Source organism: Ornithodoros turicata, chromosome 4 (assembly GCF_037126465.1).
Source record: "Ornithodoros turicata isolate Travis chromosome 4, ASM3712646v1, whole genome shotgun sequence".
Lineage (NCBI taxonomy): Eukaryota > Metazoa > Arthropoda > Arachnida > Ixodida > Argasidae > Ornithodoros > Ornithodoros turicata.
The window spans coordinates 693,882-712,954 of record NC_088204.1 but is presented as its reverse complement, the minus strand read 5'-3'; the positions used below and the strand labels follow the sequence as shown (position 1 = coordinate 712,954).

Here is a 19,073-nt window from a genome sequence, read left to right as displayed (position 1 = left end):
CTGCGTGTTCGGGTGAACGAATAACGAATGGAATGTTTGCAGTGTTGTTCCACGTATGCATTTCCTCCGAGGCCGCGCGAAACGAAACGAAAGCAGCGCTGGATAGCCGCCGAAATAGGAACTACATAACTCAGGTGTGCATCCACGTGGAAAGTGCAATGCAGTCAGTGGCGGATCCAGTGTGAGTTTATACATTGGGTTTCCCTCTCTGCCACTAGGCGCTTCGACCTCCAAATTGAGGGCCTGGATCCGCCAAGATATGTTCCGTACTAATTAGTACTCGAATACCAATGACACACACACAATATACGGACGATATTTTTCCTGAGTGCTGTGGTACTCACACGATTCTTCAAAGCTCCATACTTCGCCAGGACGAAGGCCAATCATTTTTCATAATGCCAAAGTCTTGCCAAATGTACATTATCATCAATGATAACTAGCCCAGTATGAAATGATATAATTAACTCTGGTAAATTACGGTAATTTTGTTCTCCATATACAGGGTGCATGCCCCAGCTAAATCCGAACATATCACTTTTTCCCGACATGAAATCCATTGCAATATTGCATATGCTGAAGAGCACTCCGTATAGGAGGGCATTAGCAAACTCCTAAGGCAATGTCTTAATTAACTTTTCAATTATAAAAGCTACGAAGTTGTCCCAATGAGAACATCTGACCTCTTTGATCACCTGATACTGGAGCTGTTTTCAGAACAAAGATCCGTTCGATAGATCGTCCGCAAAAAATTCGTAAAGGAACACTTTTTTTTTCTTTATTTTGTTCATTGCGCATCTCTAGAGGCGCGTCTTTCCTTCACCCGCAATATGAGAGGGCGAAAGAGCACACTATTGCCTCTTGCATCCCTGAAACAGATTAAAAGAAAACAGAAAATACAACCCAAGATAAGGGCAGTTCCGATATAGTCACCCGATACCTTTGTTTTGTTTCCGTAAATTAAAGCTCATCTTCGATGCATAAGGCGGCACTACGCTCCTTCACCCTCTCACATTGGGGGTGAAGGAAAGACGCGTCTCCGAAGATGCGCAATAAACAAAATACCCTGTATATATATACAGATTTTTTTCATAAAAAGCTATAAGGGCTAGAGACATGCTGTTTTCACTTCTATCATCTCTGGGCCGGCGGACGTTCTTGGCCCTATGTTGCTCAACCGCCAAATGACTAATGACCTAAAAATCGTTAATTAACTTTTTAATTATAAAAACTCAGAAATTGTTCCAATGAGAACGTCTGTTCCTTTCGGTGGCCTGATATCGTATAGGAACACCATTTTTTTTTCTTCACTTTGTTCATTGTGCATCTTCGGAGACTGCCCTTATCTTGAGTTACATTTTCTGTTTTCTTTTAATCTTTGTCCAGGACGCAAGAGGCGACAGTGTGCTCTTTCACCCTCTCACATTGGGGGTGAAGGAAAGACGATGAAGAATGAAAGAATATGCGCAATGAACAAAACGAAGAGAGAGAGAAAAAAAAAAGGTGTTCCTTCACGAATTCTTTGCGGACGATCTACCGAACGGATTTTTGTTCTGAAAACGGCTACGATATCAGGCCACCGAAAGGAACAGATGTTCTCATTGGAACAATTTCGTAGCTTTTATAATTAAAAAGTTAATTAACGATTTTTAGGTAATTAGTCATTTGGCGGTTGAGCAACACTGGGCCACGAACCGGTTCAGAGATGATAGAAGTGAAAACAGTATATGTCTCTAGCCCTTATAGTTTTTTTATGAAAAATCTGTCTCGAAGAAAAAAAGAAACCCCCTGTATATATATAATATCCGGGTTTTGCGTATCACCAACAAAGCGCAGACCATGATCGCAGAGAATTCCAAGCTTTATTCTTTTCAGGTACTAGGTAAAACTGCGCTGTTAATTTAGCTACCTAAGGTGGTGTGGCACCGTAGTATTTAATAGACAACATGCTGCGAGAAATGCTGGAAGATCAGTGCTGAGTGAATATAAGTTGGAATCAGTACAAAGCAGAGATGTGGCTGAATACATAAACGGCTATACATCAATATTGTTAGGTTGAGACTGGGATTTAATGCGTTGGATGTTTGTGCGTTGATGTTGACGATAAAGATGAGTGGCACGATAAAGATGGGAGTAGCACGTTCGTTCAGCAGTTTCCGTGCAAACGACTGAGCCCACAGCAGAACAAGTCCAGTATTTGCTCGTGCACAGAACACAGAACGTTGTTCCTGCCTATGACAGATAAGTACCCCCTAGGTACGATGTTGCATCTCGGACGCTCCAGCACGTACACGGTTTTAGTTCACGCCATGATTGACAACCATTCTATTTCGCCAGTTCGCCGCGCGAGCTCTTTCTGAAAAGGCGGACTGAATGAGCACAAGTGCTCCTCAGATGTAATAGCTTTAACAGGTATCGCTTTAGCACAGATATTTCACGTGCTACCCCCACCAACGCGACAGTTCCTAAAAAATTACGGTATCCAAATCATCGTTCCTACAATGGCACCCACGCAAGCCAAAATGGGTCTCTGGCACACAGTAGTGACCACAGCTGTAGCGAAGGTGCATATACGCGGATCTTGTAGGGCCACTATCAGGATACATGCTGAATCGGACCATGTTACGCATACGCTACACAACGACAGACATTTTATAATGACTGTTACAACCAGATCATGGCAGAGATATCCACCTCGTAACCACAATATCGAGTGCAAGCTTGTTGGTGCATCTTACCACTAGGAACACAAACAATGGTCCGCATCATTTAGGTCACCACGAAATGCAGCCATAAACGAAGTGGAAATATTTTATTGGTTACACGCACGTGCATTTTCCACACTTCTCATTTAAATACAAAGGAGAACGAAGGAGCCAGAAAAAAAAAAAAAAAGAGAGACTTCCCTCAACGCATATGTACACTTTCTTCAACTGGAAACCAGCATGTGGCTTGGAGAAACCCCTTCCACCCACACAATTTTGCTTCCACATTCGATTACTGTCTGTGTGCGACGTGCTGGCTTGTCGTGACGGCCAACTGGGAAACGGAATGAGAAAAAAAGGGCAAAAAAATAAAGTTTGGGATGTGAGAAGGAATTAACTGTAGAGGTCGTCGTCATCGTCCTGGAAATTAGATGGGTTGGGGTTGTTGCCCTGGCTGTTGCCTCCGGGTCCCGCAGGTTGAGAGCTTGGGAATCTGAACAAATAGTTGCAAATGTATAGCGTCCGTGTCTATTGTTTAGGGTCTGGCACATCGCAAGTAACTGCATGGGCTATGGTAAACATGGTAACAATGGTAAACAGAAACCAATAGAGACCATGAGACACCTAAAGGGGGGACACTACTCCATCGCTGGTCTTGGGAGCATCAGATGTGACACTACGCTGCCTGCTCTAAACATTCTCGAGTGGAATCGCACATTTGCGTGCCGATCGTAAAAGTTCTCGCAGTTACCGGCATCTATCTAAGCAACATACGCGAATAGTTTTGAAGCTATCAGCTTTTCGAGCTACGTCAAATCTCGTGAGGCGGCCTCACTGCTCATGACACCCCGTATGTAAACGCATTATTAAACGTTCAAATATTCTGTATGTTCATCTCTCATCTCGCTGTGCGCACAGGGATGAGTGTGTGGGTGGATCAGTGGAGGGGGTTTTTGTATCGAGAAGTGGTGTTGTCAGCAATAAAGTATGTTACTCTCGTAGTCCCTTCTGGTGCTGCTTGAGCCATCAGCCCTCGCGCACCATCCAATAAGCCAGTTTGCAGATATTTCAATCAATACCAAGCTCTGGTACGCATTTATGCGAGGTTTTCTTACGCGGTGTCTGGACTACATTCAACAGTAGCGTATCTGTGCCAGCGAAAAAATACTACGGGGAAATAAATATTACTGCGCTAAACGATGTGTAATGGTGGAAAAAAAGAAAGAAAATCAAACGTTATCGTTAATTAGAGTAAAGAGTCTTACCTGAAGTTAGTTCCAAAGCCTCTGCTCTGCTGCAATGTCTGAGCAAACATCTCGTACTTGCGGATGTCATTTTCACTCACAGACCGCCTGGCAAATTTCATGGCCTCCTCAAAGTGGTCCTTCCGAATCTCTGGCACCGGGTCATTGTCCACGTCCTGAGAGAGAGTTAAGTAAGACTGACAAGCAGACAAGCAGTGTACACACTCACCATCTTGGCATCAGGATTCTGGACGTTTTCTTTCTCTCGTCGGATCTCAAGTTCAATGGACTCCCGAATGGCTAACTTGCAGGCACGTTGGCAGATTTCCGTCAAGTCAGCTCCGCTGAATCCTGGACTAATGCTGGCAATGAAGTTGAGATCCACATCCTGCAAAAAACCTCTAATGTACATTCTACTCTGTCCAGTCAAGTGCAGACATTTCTTCCCTAAATGAATGTTGGAAATCCAGTAGAGAAGAGCAACACAGGGTTAACCCTTCAGGATCAGGATTCCTCTGCTGTCCCCTCAACTTTGGCAGAAAGTGCTCTTGTGCACTGTCTACAAGGTAAGCTACAAGGGGGAATAGCTTACACGCTCAAGTACTGAACAGTTTAGGAGATTTCTTACGGTAAGTATACGATACTCGCCACAGACATTGCCCTGGGTTACTAAGGACTATATGAGTGCAATACTCACTGGAGCCAGGGGAGATTTTCGCAAGTTGGCCTTGAGTATGGACACGCGTGACTTCTCATCTGGCAGGGGAATATAGATGAGCTGGTCCAGACGCCCTGGACGCAAGATGGCTGGGTCGATGATGTCTGGACGGTTCGTGGCCCCGATGATGAATACGTTCTTTTTGCTACTCATGCCATCCATTTCAGTCAGGATCTGGTTGATAACTCTGTCTGCAGCTCCTCCTGAAAACAACAGGGGTGTGGGTTACAGCCCCGTTCTATGGCCACACCAAAAACTTGAACCATTTTCCCCAAACCAATATCGGGACCCAACTTTTTTCTGCGCATCATCCACATCATTCAATGTGCAGCCTGCTATGACGTCAGCGTTGACTTTGGCATATCAAATTTCAAGGTTTCTATTTTTGATTTGCTCTCACAATTATCCGCAACATTGACGCAAGCAAAACCCCTTCATGTGGCTGTTTCTTGACAGACTTCATGAAGACACATGTGGACGTGAGCCTCACGCTACGCCTCACACTGTACAAGTGACTGATGGATTGGATTGCACTGGCTATGACTTCCGCCCGGGTTGTCAGACGTGAGTGGTAATCTTACAGGTTCGGCGGCATCTCAGAACTCCACTTTGTTCACTTTACCCGAAATACATAAAGCCGATTATTTCAATTATCCGAACATTTTTATAATTGCGTACATAGGAAACCAACCACAGGTTACCCTATTGTTCCGTTTAACCGAGTTTCATTTAGTGGGAGTCCACTGTAGTACCAAAAAAAGTTTGGTCCTGATTACAGTTTGGAAAGAATCAGGCCAGTTTCTGTGCCATGTGGCCCACACTTAAGAGCTGTTGGAACACCTCAGGAAACAATACTGTCATTATAGGATACCTAACAAACAAGTTCAACTCCATCGCCTAAATGAGAGACAAACCTGCATCTCCAATGTTGCCACCTCTTGCCTTTGCAATTGAGTCCAACTCGTCGAAGAACAACACGCACGGAGCAGCCGCTCTGGCCTATAACAAGTTCAATGAACAAGCACTCAAGCACCAGGCATATATGAGGAGAATAAAAGAGGAGACAAACCTTGTCAAAGACATCCCGAACATTTGCTTCAGACTCTCCAAACCACATGGTGAGCAGCTCAGGGCCCTTAATGGAAATGAAGTTAGCCTGGCACTCATTGGCAATGGCCTTGGCCAGCAACGTCTTTCCACAGCCTGGTGGACCATAGAAGAGCACGCCCCTCGAAGGGGTCATGCCAAACTTGAGGAACTTCTCTGGGTATTCCACGGGATACTGTAAAGGAGGCAGCAGAGATTGCGTATATCTCAATTACTTCAAATGCACCAAACCTGGATCATTTCCTGCAGCTCTTTCTTGACGTTCTCCAAGCCACCAATATCAGTCCAGGTAACCGTGGGAACTTCCACGACGGTTTCTCTCAAGGCACTCGGACTGCTCTTGCCCATCGCCCACTGAGGAAGTAATTTGGCTTCTTAGTCAATGTACAGCCGTTGGAAGACAGAGAAAGCAACCAAGAGTAGCAGCCAATACTAGGAAATGTGACCACACTTTTTCGGGTTAGATTTTGCTTCAATAATTCGGGTGTAATCGGGTTGAACTGAACCTGATTCAACCTAATTCTGGTTGAATCAGGCATAAATCTTTGGTTTACTCGGCATAATATGCATGACACGCCAGTAGACACAGAGTATCAATATTTAGTCTTTGCATCTAAGAGGCGGCAGGGTCTATGTTTTGAGGTAAATATCGGGTATAACCCTAAATCTGACCACTAAACTACTAACCCTAAAGTTGTCCATAGTCACAGCGAGCGAGTGCAGCACTTCCGCGTCAATCTGCTCGTCGTCTAGATCAATGAGGTCCATCTTCTCTCTAATCTGTTGCAGGGCAGCCTCAGAACACAGGGCTGCCAGATCGGAACCCACAAAGCCGTGTGTCTCTGCAGCAATCTGAAAAGCTTTTGTCAGCCACGTACTGGAGGTAACAGGTACGCACCTTTTCCAGATCCACGTCGTCTGCGAGTTTCATATTTTTGGTATGGATTCGCAGGATCTCCAGACGACCCGTAGCATCTGGGATTCCGATGTCCACTTCTCGGTCGAAACGACCTGTACACAATTTCTTTAATTCCTGGACCAACGTAAAAAAAAAAACCTCTAAGCTACTAACCAAAGCGCCTGAGAGCAGAGTCGATGCTGTTGGGACGGTTTGTGGCAGCCATGACGATGACGTGTGCTCTCTGTTTCAATCCATCCATGAGGGTCAGCAGTTGGGAGACGATCCGGCGTTCCACCTCACCGTGCGTCTGGGAATTGAATCATCGCTAACTTGTGGGATGACTACTCCGCATACTAACTACTCTCCTACCTTCTCTCTCTTTGGCGCAATAGCGTCCAGCTCGTCTATGAAGATGATGGAAGGGGCATTCTTTTCCGCCTCCTCAAACGCTTTGCGGAGGTTGCTTTCCGACTCTCCTGCAAGCTTGCTCATGATCTCGGGACCTGAGAAGAGGATCCGAGTAAGATACCACCGAGTAAGATATACGGCCTACCGTTAATGAGGAAAAAGAAAGCTCCCGTCTCGTTGGCCACTGCTCGTGCGATCAGCGTTTTACCAGTTCCTGGGGGACCATATAAAAGAATACCTCTGGGTGGCTGAAAAAAGGCTAAACTTTTAGCTCCGAAGCCAAGAGGAGGTTACGAGGTCGTACCTTGACACCAATAGCTCTGAAGAGACTGGGATGTCTGAGTGGGAGCTCTACCATCTCCTTGATCTGGGCCAACTGCTTACGGCAACCTCCAATATCGTCGTAGCCAACCTCGTTCAAACTCTCTTCCTCTTCCTGTCAAGGTGTCAACGGTGCTCTTACATCCCATATCCCACATGTCCGACGTCGTTACCTCTCGCTTGATGGGTTCCCCATCACAGTGGATCACAGTGTCGGGGGCCACGATGCAGTACGGTGAGGGGTCAGTTTCCACCACCTTGAACTCCACTGCCCTCATGCCTCCGCGAACGAGGAAGAGGTCTCCCTTGTGGATGGGCCGGTACGCTTCCAGGAAGTACGGCTTCAGGTACACGTCAAACAGACTCCTGCACGCAGAAACAACAATGCAATTCTCCCAAATCAAACTATTTAGGTGAAATACTTTTAACCGGGAACACTTAGCTTAACCTGTTGTCTTAGCTACAACAAATGTGACCGTGCATTAATTGTTCGTAACATGCTCAACATCGATACAGCACCGTGCAAACTTCACTCGAGTAAATTTCACTTAAACCCGCTTAAAAAGCCTTAAAAGACATACAAAGCATTCTCACCCCGTGAGTCCCTCGACTGTGTCGTCGATCGGGAGGACGTGGATTCGTTTGCCGTATTTCACATCGGGGCAGGGCTGAATGCTGCAACACAAGCATTAGACTGTCCATCTTCAAACGAGCCATAAATGTTTAATACAAATGTTTAACACAATGCTGCACCGGGCATGCACGAATAGAAATACAGCCAATGACATCAAATACACCAGTCGTGGGTAAGTTACTTAACGTAGCTTAGTTACAGCCAGCCCGTATTAATTCGCCGAATATTAATTTAGTTACAATAACAGTTTTCTTAAAATGTATCTAGTTACAGCTACAGCTACAGCAGAGTAAGCGAAATTCTGACAAAGCTTTATTTTAGTGCCAGTACTGTCCAACTGCAATTACGCTGCATGCTCACTACACTCGAGCCATTATTGCTTCCCTTCAACAGGAACATTCTAAAGCAAGTCTGAAAACTCATATGCGAGAAAAATGATGGCACAAGTGGAGTAAAGGCCAACTTCCATGGAGCGAAAAACAAGCAGGCACTGTCGGAACGTCTTGCTCCGATATCACTGTTGCTAGATCACAAAGCGAAAGCTTAGTGAAATTAGTTGCTCGAAAAAATAGACAATATCGCAAATTTAACAACTAAATCCAACAACTGCTTAAGAAACAGTGTGCAGTAATGTATCGAAAGGCATGTTGAATGCTGCTATGGGAAAAGGTGCTTCCTGGCGGAAAATGCTCAGTGCTTAAGCGCTGCAGTAGGCGAGGTGGCAAGCCACAGGTGACGCAAATTTGTTGCGGAAGAGTGCTTTGATTGGGCGGCCGCTTGTTCGTCTGCAGTTGACGCGTCCAGAAGCATACCTGGCATGGGCAGATCGCCGGCAGACGCTCACATTTTTTACGCCTACTGCGGGGCTGAGTGAAGTACGCAGCTTTTTTCACTCTATTTTGAACAAAAAGAATAGCACCTTGTTGCTGTGACTTAGTGAAGAAAGCTCCCTTTCTTTTACCAGTACAAGTTACTATCCAAGACTGCAACAAACAGAGGTCAACTCGCCTCCGACTGAAGAACTGACCATTATTTGCTGCCTGTCATCACCTGTTGAGGTGAAACACAACCAACTGGGATGAATCTCCCACGTTTTTTTGCTATTATATATGGCCAGTGTTGTACATACCATATTCACTATGTAAGTATGACCGCTACAAATACGGGTAACTCTTTCATCTCAGTTCAGGCATGGTTGTCCACTTGGGTTCTCCCATCATTATTTTTTATGTTCACCAGTCTGATTGCAGGGTGCAGCAGTTGTGAGACAAAAAAGAGAAACTACGCCCCCCTGCATCTAAGAGACTAATTTTTTTCTCACCTATTCTACGCACAACAGACTGTTACTCTACGCAAAAAATTAAAGCTCGCACGCACTTCGTTTCACAAAATTATCGCAAAAATGCTACGCACTGTGATTTCTCAATATTTCAGGTCAGTATACAAGTTAAACATATGTTTCGAACAAACAACTTGCTCTCAAATGAAAGTCCTGTTACAATTAGTATAACGCACGTAAAATTAGTTGACATGGCAGCACAGTTTTGAAGAAAAATGCAATGCATGCATGCTTGGCTCATGCTGAAAAAGCTTATTGAACATAAGTTTTTTGTACGGTCAAACAGTTTGTAAGAGAATGGAAGGCAACATGCGGCATTCTGACAATGTGAGGGAAGATAAATACTGCAGTCTTTAGACACATTCAGCAACGAGATACCCAAGGTTTTGCCTAGAGAAGGGTATGGTAGAGGAAATGTAGCAGCATGGTATTTATGTTGCTTCACAGTAGTGGGGTCTACTAAGCTGGTGCCTTCAATTTCCCTGACCATAACAAAAGGAAACGTGCCTGCGTTTTGATACTGCCCCATTTTTCTGCCTTTGATCTTGTTGTATTGGACAACCCCTCCCCCTTGTTGGTAGCCACCCTGGCTAGTATTGCTCTACTTTGTTTGCAGAGTAACAAACAAACAGCAGACATTTACCTGACAACATCGCCGAGCCGTACCCGCAAGTTGTTGCGCACGCAACGGTTCATGCGGATCTTTTCTGTGGGACAGGTGCTGTCGGAGAGCATGATGCACACAGTCTCCCTCCTCTTCTTCCCCTTCAGCAGCACAGTGTCTCCGCGGAATAACATCAACTCATCCATTTTCGCCTGTGCATGTTGCAAAACGCCATATAGACTTTGCAGGATGAATCGGCAAAATTGCACCTGATGCAACCTGAGCCTGTTTTACATTCTAAAAGGGTCTTTCCCTCTACGCATTCAGCCTTTTCTGTGTTGCGGCTAATAATAAGCATCTTTGCACAACAGGTTCCGAGACACTAATTACCGATCAAATGCGTTATTTTTATTTATGTATCATTTAGCGATACAGCGAGCCCGTCTCGGACCCAAGGAGGACTTTAAAGTAGCAACAAAATTAAACCCATTAGTCATGAGCCTACCAGGAGCCAAAACAACAGTGTCATCTATTTGTGACATTATAATTAGCGTACTAATACACTACATAGTTCAGTTGGTAGTTTAAACAAATATGAAACTTCCTCGCTGCAGCAACATTAGCAAAATTGTTACGGAGACAAGTCAGCCTTTCACACGCTTCCTAATAATTGTCAATACAAAGCTACGCTACTGGAAATGCTCTAGTAGATATTTCAAAAAGAAAATTACGTTCTGACGATGACATGTTCTTCTATATGATGAAAAAGATACAGACAGTGACTGGAAGATTTACTTTGAAGCCTCCATCTCTTTTCCTCCTTGCTTACCAGATACCCTCTTAATGAGAGATTCATTTCGATCTTGAGGCATCACAAACCTGAGAAAGTGAAACGACAGAATTGTCATCGTTCGTGGCCTCTTCCACCAAGAGCCGGTTGGGCTTCAGCTTCGTTTTCAAGATGGCTGTGGCCAGTTCTTCTGGGCTGCACAAGAAACCCAGCAACATACTTAAACACAAAGGTGACATAGAAGCCCCCATAAACACGCCGGATTTTGATTTAATGCAGCGGAACTTGAGGGTCATTGCCCTGCTTCTTAACGCTAGGCGATTAAAGGTGAATTCTGCCGCGTCATGCTTGTAGTCCTTGGGAACAGAGACGATGGAATCGACGCAAACTACGTATAAATGTCAAATTACCACTTCTGTGTAAAGATCCATCACGCGGTATTAACTGACACGCGCTAGAATACAGTATGCGATACTACAGATATTTTTCGCGACTAAAGCAGGCAGTAGGGATGAGGTGCCGCAGCAGTGCTAGGACTGTACGACGTAGAATCGAAACTTGATATGTTACGAGCGAGACAGTACCGCTGACAAAACGTCGTGCAAGGTATAACTGATTAAAATGAGAAAAACACAACTTGCTTTGTGTCGTGCAAGCCACGCTGGGCTCCGCAAGCTCGGCGGGAACCATCGTCCCGAGATAAAATCAACTGGACTTATTTGATGAGTTACAAAGCAAAATATTAACTACGAGCGCTTAAACTATTAAGCCTATACAAAAAATGACCAGGATGACTAGGAGAAATAGAAGCCGGGTTTAAGCCTAATGCTGAGATAATTTTAATGATTTCTCGATATGCGCTTAGGCACGAGAACAACAACAAATATTCGGAAGGAACAAACTATGATATGAGCTTACTTTGACTTTCCGGCTGCCATCTTTGACCAAAAATGTGAGCAAACTTATAACAGACACCTCACACACAGAGATATAACACACCACTCCAGGGACAACCGAACGCAAAGCGACACGACATAATAAGTCCGCAGCTTGCTGAAGAAAAACCGAATGCATAAAGTTAAAATCTGTTTACAACGAGTATTTATAAACGTGTTTAAAATTTTCATTTCTTTTAATTAGATAATAAGAAGGTTATATAACAGATTCTACAACACTGAAAACATCAAAATCGGAGTTCGGAGCAGTTCGGACAGGATTATCATCATGGCGGGCATCAAAGGTAATCTTTCGGTCTCCAAGTTACAAGATAGCGTCAAGTGTATTCTTCTAACAATGTTTGATGCTGCAATCACCGGGGACAGATATAATAGTAACATAGGTCTGCATTGTCACAGAAGTGACAGGCAGACAGGATTTGTGCTGGTGACATTGAACGTGAACATTTCGGTTTGGGCGACTAGTTGATTGCATTCGCAAAATTTAATAGACACACAGTTACTATTAGAGAGTAGAGAAGCATTTACTTGTAGTTTTAATCGGGCTATTAGTTATACAGTGTCGAATCGTGTTTAGCAGGTAGCGCCCTGTCAGTATGGTCAGTGTAAAAAGTAAATATCTTGACCAGTTCGAAATGTATTCTTTCAGACTTTATTGGAAGATTCTCATCACTATATATGTGCGCAATGTCTTATCTTTGCCCGTTTTCTTTTTCATGTTCCATTCCCCGTTGGAATTATAGCGTAAGTAGTAGCGCGAGTTTGAATTGGCGCAACATGAGTAGTAGACTTACAGTAGCTCTGCTGCAACGTTTTTTTGCAGGCTCGTGGCCCTGGCCTTCTCAGGTTCAGTGGGCATGACCCTGCTGGTGCTTGGATGTGCCTTGCCACAGCCCAGGTAGGAATATTTTTTTTATTCAATAAAAAAAAAATTATGAAACTGGATGGATATCTGGCAGCATGAGAATTCCCTGTATGTACAATTCAACAGTGTGGGGAATAATGGGCGTCTGAGGAAATAAAAGAGAGAGGGCGCAGACTAACTGGTGCATGATGATGAAGGAACGAATAACCGAGAGACACGAAGACAAGCACAAGAGTTCTCAGACACTTCACAGTTCTCAGAGTTCTCCCCTCCTGGAGTTGTTAGGTATTTAGGAGGTGTGTGTTATTAAATCATTACTGTGTCTGAGAACTCTTGTGCTTGTCTTCGTGTCCCGTGTCTCTCGGTTATTCGTTCCTTCGTCATCAGCTCTTTATTTCGGGACTTACATTTGCCAAGATGGCGTGACTCGGAGTTACGCTTTTCTTCTCAACGCTAATATTCTCGACCACATTATAGGGACTGTCGCGTCCTGAAAGGTGTGCATGAGACTGAGGCGGTAATATTCGTTGTGGTTTCACAGTCTACTTGGCCAAGTTTCTCTTCCGAAAACAGCTTGCTTATTAAATAAACGAGTTTTCGAGATTCACATTCCCTCTGCAGCTAAGACAGAATGACATAAGCCGGGCACACGAATGAGAGTGCAGTGCAGGTGATTGTCTCAGAGGCCGTCAAGTGCTTCAAGTTCACACCGCAATATACTAAGTGAAAAGAGCACGGTAAACACGCTGGCTTTCGCCTGCTAGGGTGACTACTGACTGACGTGCTACGCTCTTGGCTGTAGAAACATGTATGACGAACAGCTTCCACTCCTGCCTGGCAGTCGTGCACCAAGGTCTCTCTGCCGCCCGCTCATTGGTCTTGTCCAAGTGGCGTTTCCAGAGAGGGAATTCCAGAATGCTCTAACATCCGTCGTCTGCTGTTGCCACGCATTACATCAAATTGCACGGACACACTCGACAAATTCGTGTCGTATTTTTCGCGTGATTATCGGCAATGAACGAGAAGTAAAATGGAGCTTTGGAATCGACCGCGACGGATGCGATAGTCCCTTTAAAGCACCGCTTCCATACTCGCGACAAAAAGGAAAATTTATTTGAATGTTACGACAATATTTCTGGGGAAATTTTCGAGGCGCAAGGTTTTACATACGTAAAACTCGTAATTTCACATTTAAATCCACATTCTCGCGGCCACCTAATAACAATAGACGTGAAACATATTATGCGGGCTGAAGGAGGACTTCTTGAGATATTCTGCGTGGCACGAAGAAGTAAATATTTGGCATGCCCTTAGTAATGCGTCATTATTAGTACATTGAATGTTTTTCCCCTCCTGTAGCAATTGGTACCCGTTCTTCGTGCTGCTCTTCTACGTGCTCTCACCCATGCCATCACTGATAGCGCGGCGTTACAGAGAAACTGGTGGTGTCAGCAATGCGGCCCAAGAGTTAGCCTACTTCATCACAACTGGTATCGTCATCTCGGCCTTTGGGTTGCCCATCGTGCTGGCACGGTCACCCGTTGCTGAGCCTGTGGTAAGCACAGCTACAGTCATGCTTAAGGCCCCAGGTTTTGCGCGAAATATCGCGTAATCTTTCGTTTGGCACGCAATCCCTTATTTTTAGGGGTCTGCGGATATTCGAGGTATCGAATTCGAATCAAATATCAATCACTCGAAGTATTTCATTCACGAATGGAATACCCAATATTCGTACAGTGAACCCTCGTTAATATGACCCCCGATAATCTGACATACGCGCTTTACGACAATACTCCTGGGGAACAATGCGGTGAAACCTCTGCAAATCATCCCCATTAATATGCCAATTCCGCATTAGGACCAAAATTTTCGGGAACGACCATGGTCATAATAACGAGGGTTCACTGTATTTCTGGATCTGGATCTGTTGATGGATCAGTCGATCTGGACTCAATGTTGATGGTGTTGCAAAAGCCTTCGAGGTTGTCAAAAGTTTCTGGTGGTACAAGTTTTACAAAACAGAAGGACTGTTTGCTGACCAAAAGAGATAAGAATAGGAGGACGCGTAGGGCAGGCACTTCTCAAGCCTCTGCTCTCGCCTAAGAGATGGTGCACCGATCTAACCAATGGCTGAACGAGGCTTAGACAGGAGTGTAGCTACCATTATTTTGCCTGCCGGAAGACTTCTGCCATGGCGCACCAAACTACCCAACAGCTTCGCCGTCCATCAACATGGGGACTAGGCCAAGCGGGAGTCACGTGTACGCCGGTTAACGGACGGCGAAACCATTGGGTAGTTTGGTGCGCCACCATGGCAGAAGCCTCGCGGCAGGCAAAATAATGGTAGCTACACTCCTGTCTAAGCCTCGTTCAGCCATTGGTTAGATCGGTGCGCCATCTCTTAGGCGAGAGCAGAGGCTTGGGAAGTGCCTGCACTCCGCGTCCTCCTATTGGCCCGCATCCAGGAAGTAGAGCCTTATCGCTTTCGGTCAGCAAACGCAAGGATAGTCAATACGAGCGTTACAAAGGGAACTTTTACAAAACGCCATTGTTTGGTTCTCGCAACATGTTTCTTTTTTTCTGTCCATCGCAGATTCAGTGGGGTGCCTGTGGTCTGGTGCTCGCAGGAAACATTGTGGTCTTCATCACTATTTTGGGTTTCTTCCTGGCGTTCGACAGCGATGATGTTGACTACAACATGTGGTGAATCAGAAGAAGAACAGAATGCTGGAATGTACCTCAAAATTGACTCCCCATTTGAAGGACACAAAGATGGCAGACATGCTCGAATCTAACGAGGGACAGTTCAGGAGAGGAGGTTGAAGCTTGTCAGCATTTTCCTTCGTATAATTTATTTGGCCTCAAGATCGAACAGCATGGTAAATTGTTGTCGAATTTTTTTTTTTCCAAGAGTGACGCGGTCAACTGTCGAGTAATAATACTCGACGAGTCGATTAATTTATTTAGATGCCGAGTGTCTGTGGCATCAGGGAATGCTCGTGTGTACATAGAAACTGATATTTCCTTAAATCTATTGAACTGTGAAATGTAACGCAGCTTCGTGTTTTGCTAAACTGACAAAATTTTCTAGTGTCGAGCGTTGTGGCAATTTTTTTTAGAATCTAGGCCCTTTTTGTGCTCGCTGTTTCTGCCACAATCTGTAGAAGTTGTTTGTGATGTACATACATAAATGTAATGTCGGTTGGAAAGCCTGGGCTGCCGTCTATACCAATGAAGGCAATCAGACTCGAATCACAGCAGGGCTACTAAGGTGTGGCACTAAATTTACGCATTATGCTAAATATTGTTTCTCCAAGGTGATGTCCTCTTTCAACGTTGGACGTGTTCCTCTTGGAAAAACCGTGGTACTTCGTGAAGTGTTTAAAAAGTTATCGCGAGCAAGTAACGTTCACTTACCTATATTTTGCTCACTCACCGTTTGAGCCCAGTCAACTTACGCGTAAAAGTGTGGAATAATAACGGGTTATATAAAACACTTGTCCGGCACCCCTGTACCCACACTCTATCCACTGGATAGCAAATTTCCAGATAAGTGAATCAAGCGCGGGGTTCTAGGACTTCTCTCGTTCCCAAAGGACATCGTAGATAATGGACACTCTGCGCTTTTAGTCCAGGCATGAAGGTTAGAAATACTTTCGGATGATTTGGATAGCAGACGCCCACATATGGACATGCCCAGTGGAAATGGGACACCCCTCGTGTTTCTTAAGAGCCATTACTACTGTCTAAAAAGGGGCCAAATAGTTAAATGTAGTTGTAGATGAGGCAATTAAACGTACAAGGACACGCGAGCCTCGCAGTTGCGTCACATAATGACAGTTGGAGGAAAGAGCGCAGGAGGCAATGTTCCTTGAGGCCAAGCCAAGGACAGAGGCAGTTTCCACGAATCAGGATGACACTGATTCCGGAACCGATCCCAAATAACGGGAGGGTGTAGCTACAGTCCTCAACTGGAGAGTGTCACGTGCTTCTTTTTTAGCACTGCCAGATGGAAAAGCAGGGAGAGAGTTATTTGGAGCAAGGCAGTTCGGTGGTTTGCAGTGTGGTGGGAATTTGCTATTTTGTCGCATAAATGTTCTACAGCAAAGAAAGCGCAACTACCGCTCTTATTTCGATGTAAAAGAAAACGAAGCTTTTATTTTGCCTTTGTGTTTATCGCCCCCCGCAAAGTGAAGCGCAAGTGCTTCTTAGTTGCCCTCTTAACAAAGAGATCATCGTGACTGGAGATTTCAACCTTCTCTCAACAACTTGGTTCATCTTATTCCGGTAGCGCAAACCTGTCAGAATTTCGTCCTGATAACGCAGTTTGTATACCAATTAAATTTCATGCCCAAGATGATAGCACACCGGATAGTACCTTAGATTTGCAGTTGGAGAATTTCTTGGATAGCTATAATGATTCAGTGTGCTGTATCCGTTCATGTATTATTTCATTTCAGCTGAAGGCTTTATACTTAAATAATGGAAAAGTGTATGTTATACGTCGCAAAGAAGTTAAAACAAGTGAGGAGGCAAAATCCACTTGAAGAGAATGGGTGAACAAACTGTGGAGCATGAACATTGTCACGAATTAGAAGAGCCATTTGAAGACTTATCCAGAAAAAACTAAAGAGACAGATTTGTGTGAGCTTGTCAAGGATGCAGCTATGTCCTGGTGCATTTTGGCCCCATTGAGGAGAAAAAACTTTGTCGACTTCACGTGGGCGGCCGCTAGTGATACTGCGGCGATATGCAAAGATATCGACGCTTACTTTTTCGGGGTTTTTACAACGCATCACGGGCTTTGTCCTACTTTTGACTAGTATTGAACAACCTCTTGCAGACATAGTGCAGGGAACTTTCCAGCTGTTACTTAAGTTTGGTAGGAAGAAGGCGATAGGTGGAGACAGAATCCCCAATGCTTTTTAGTATGCTACGTCTTTTTCTACGGGAGTGGTTCCAAAACAATGGAAAGTGGCCAAAGCTATTACAATATACGAGGCTTATTAGACCCTTTTAGTCATCCAGTATCACTGCTACCAACATGCGGTAAAATTCTTCCACACATTGTGAACAGACATTTGGCTACCTTTCTTGAGGGTAACTTTTTTGTACCCTTTCAGCTTGTCTCAGCTCATGCAAGACAGCTAAATGGAACAATGCATGGTTTTTCAAATGTGCTAATGACCAAACAGATGTGTTTTGTTTTTATTTGTCCACAGCCTCTGATCGAGTATCGCGTGGAAAAATAGTACCAAAAGCAAGTAAATTTCTAGTTCCTTATGAAAGGCCACGGATAAACATAAAAGATGCGAGCCTGCATTCCAAGTTTTACAGGAAAGAGGGCAATAGAAGCCTAGTGAATACTGAAACTAATCAGGCCTACCTCTGTCCGCTGCGCTACTCCAGGAGATCAGCAACGAAAAATTCCGTAGGATTTAGTTGGTGAACAAAAGACCCAAAAAAACTCTGCTGAATGCAAGAAAACGTGCTGTATGAGTGTCACAAATAAAATGTAAGTTGAGGATTATTTCTTTCTGGAAATGGACTGTCTCTTTAATGCAGGGCTGGTTCTAGGCATGTGCCCCCCGCTAATTCCAATCCTCAATTTAGAGACCATTTTGCTGGATTTGTCGGCATGGGGAATAGTACTTGGGAGACCCTAACTGTCACGGAGCATGACTGCTTGGTCAAACATGAAAGGGTGCAATCCCCGTGCTTTCTTCACGCCTTGTAGCGTTCAACCTCATCTTCGTCTCCTATGCTGTGTCCTTCCGCGATTTAGTTCAAAGGATCTACACATTGTTCGCATCTTCAACGAAAAGATGGTTTGCAGTGCAAAAGAATGTTTCTTCCCTAAGCGTTGTTTGACACATGCTGGGAAAACAGGATCGAAGGTATCGAGGCTCTCTGATTCCAAGCATCAGGCATCAAAAATGCATTTAATGATCTGGTGCAAGCTACAGATGACTCAAAAAACAGAAGTGAAGCGAAGCGTATTCCTTAATCTCCCGTTATCTATACAAGTTTGAGTTCCTGCCCAGTTTGGGGACTTAGTACGATCTGCTTGCACCTGTGAATCTGGTGAGCAAAACATTACAATGTAGAACGGCTGACCCGGATTCCGCTGTCGTTCAGTTCGGTGATTAATTTCGTCAAGAACTATCGAGACACCGGGTTAGGGTTCTCCAGGGAGGGGCGTGGCCCCCCTGGAGCTCAAAGGTCGCTTATGAAAATAGTGCGCTCTTTACTTATAGGTCGTAATGATCATTCTCAAATGTCATAATAGGAATCTCTGAACACCCGCACAGTTTGCAGTCTGCCTCCAGAAAAAAAGTGTGTGTGGCGGGGCAACATTTATAAACGTTGGTGGGGGCGTGCATGCTTGCCCTCCCCCCTTGGAAGCACCTTGCCCCCCATTGGAAAAAATGCTGGGAATGCCAATGGTATTGTCTAATCTTTTTTGAATCGAGGTAGGTGG

At 44.6% G+C, this 19,073-nt stretch overlaps 2 protein-coding genes across 2 annotated transcripts; one reads left to right on the top strand and one right to left on the bottom strand.

Annotated features, from left to right (window-relative positions):
• Positions 1–2,795: 2,795 nt before the first annotated feature.
• On the bottom strand, positions 2,796–11,813 carry LOC135390580 (transitional endoplasmic reticulum ATPase). The gene is made up of 18 exons (XM_064620320.1): positions 11,690–11,813; positions 10,861–10,966; positions 10,021–10,193; positions 7,999–8,079; positions 7,578–7,770; positions 7,388–7,519; positions 7,229–7,331; positions 7,045–7,178; positions 6,847–6,982; positions 6,673–6,785; positions 6,462–6,626; positions 6,006–6,128; positions 5,737–5,949; positions 5,582–5,666; positions 4,647–4,870; positions 4,179–4,337; positions 3,971–4,125; positions 2,796–3,198 (listed from the first exon to the last, which is right to left on the bottom strand). The coding sequence occupies exons 1-18, from the start codon at positions 11,707–11,709 to the stop codon at positions 3,099–3,101; spliced, it is 2,415 nt and encodes an 804-aa protein (XP_064476390.1). The 5' UTR covers positions 11,710–11,813; the 3' UTR covers positions 2,796–3,098.
• A 569-nt stretch (positions 11,814–12,382) lies between these two features.
• On the top strand, positions 12,383–18,122 carry LOC135390581 (leptin receptor gene-related protein-like). The gene is made up of 4 exons (XM_064620321.1): positions 12,383–12,471; positions 12,551–12,625; positions 13,952–14,147; positions 15,186–18,122. The coding sequence occupies exons 2-4, from the start codon at positions 12,585–12,587 to the stop codon at positions 15,297–15,299; spliced, it is 351 nt and encodes a 116-aa protein (XP_064476391.1). The 5' UTR covers positions 12,383–12,471; positions 12,551–12,584; the 3' UTR covers positions 15,300–18,122.
• Positions 18,123–19,073: the final 951 nt, after the last annotated feature.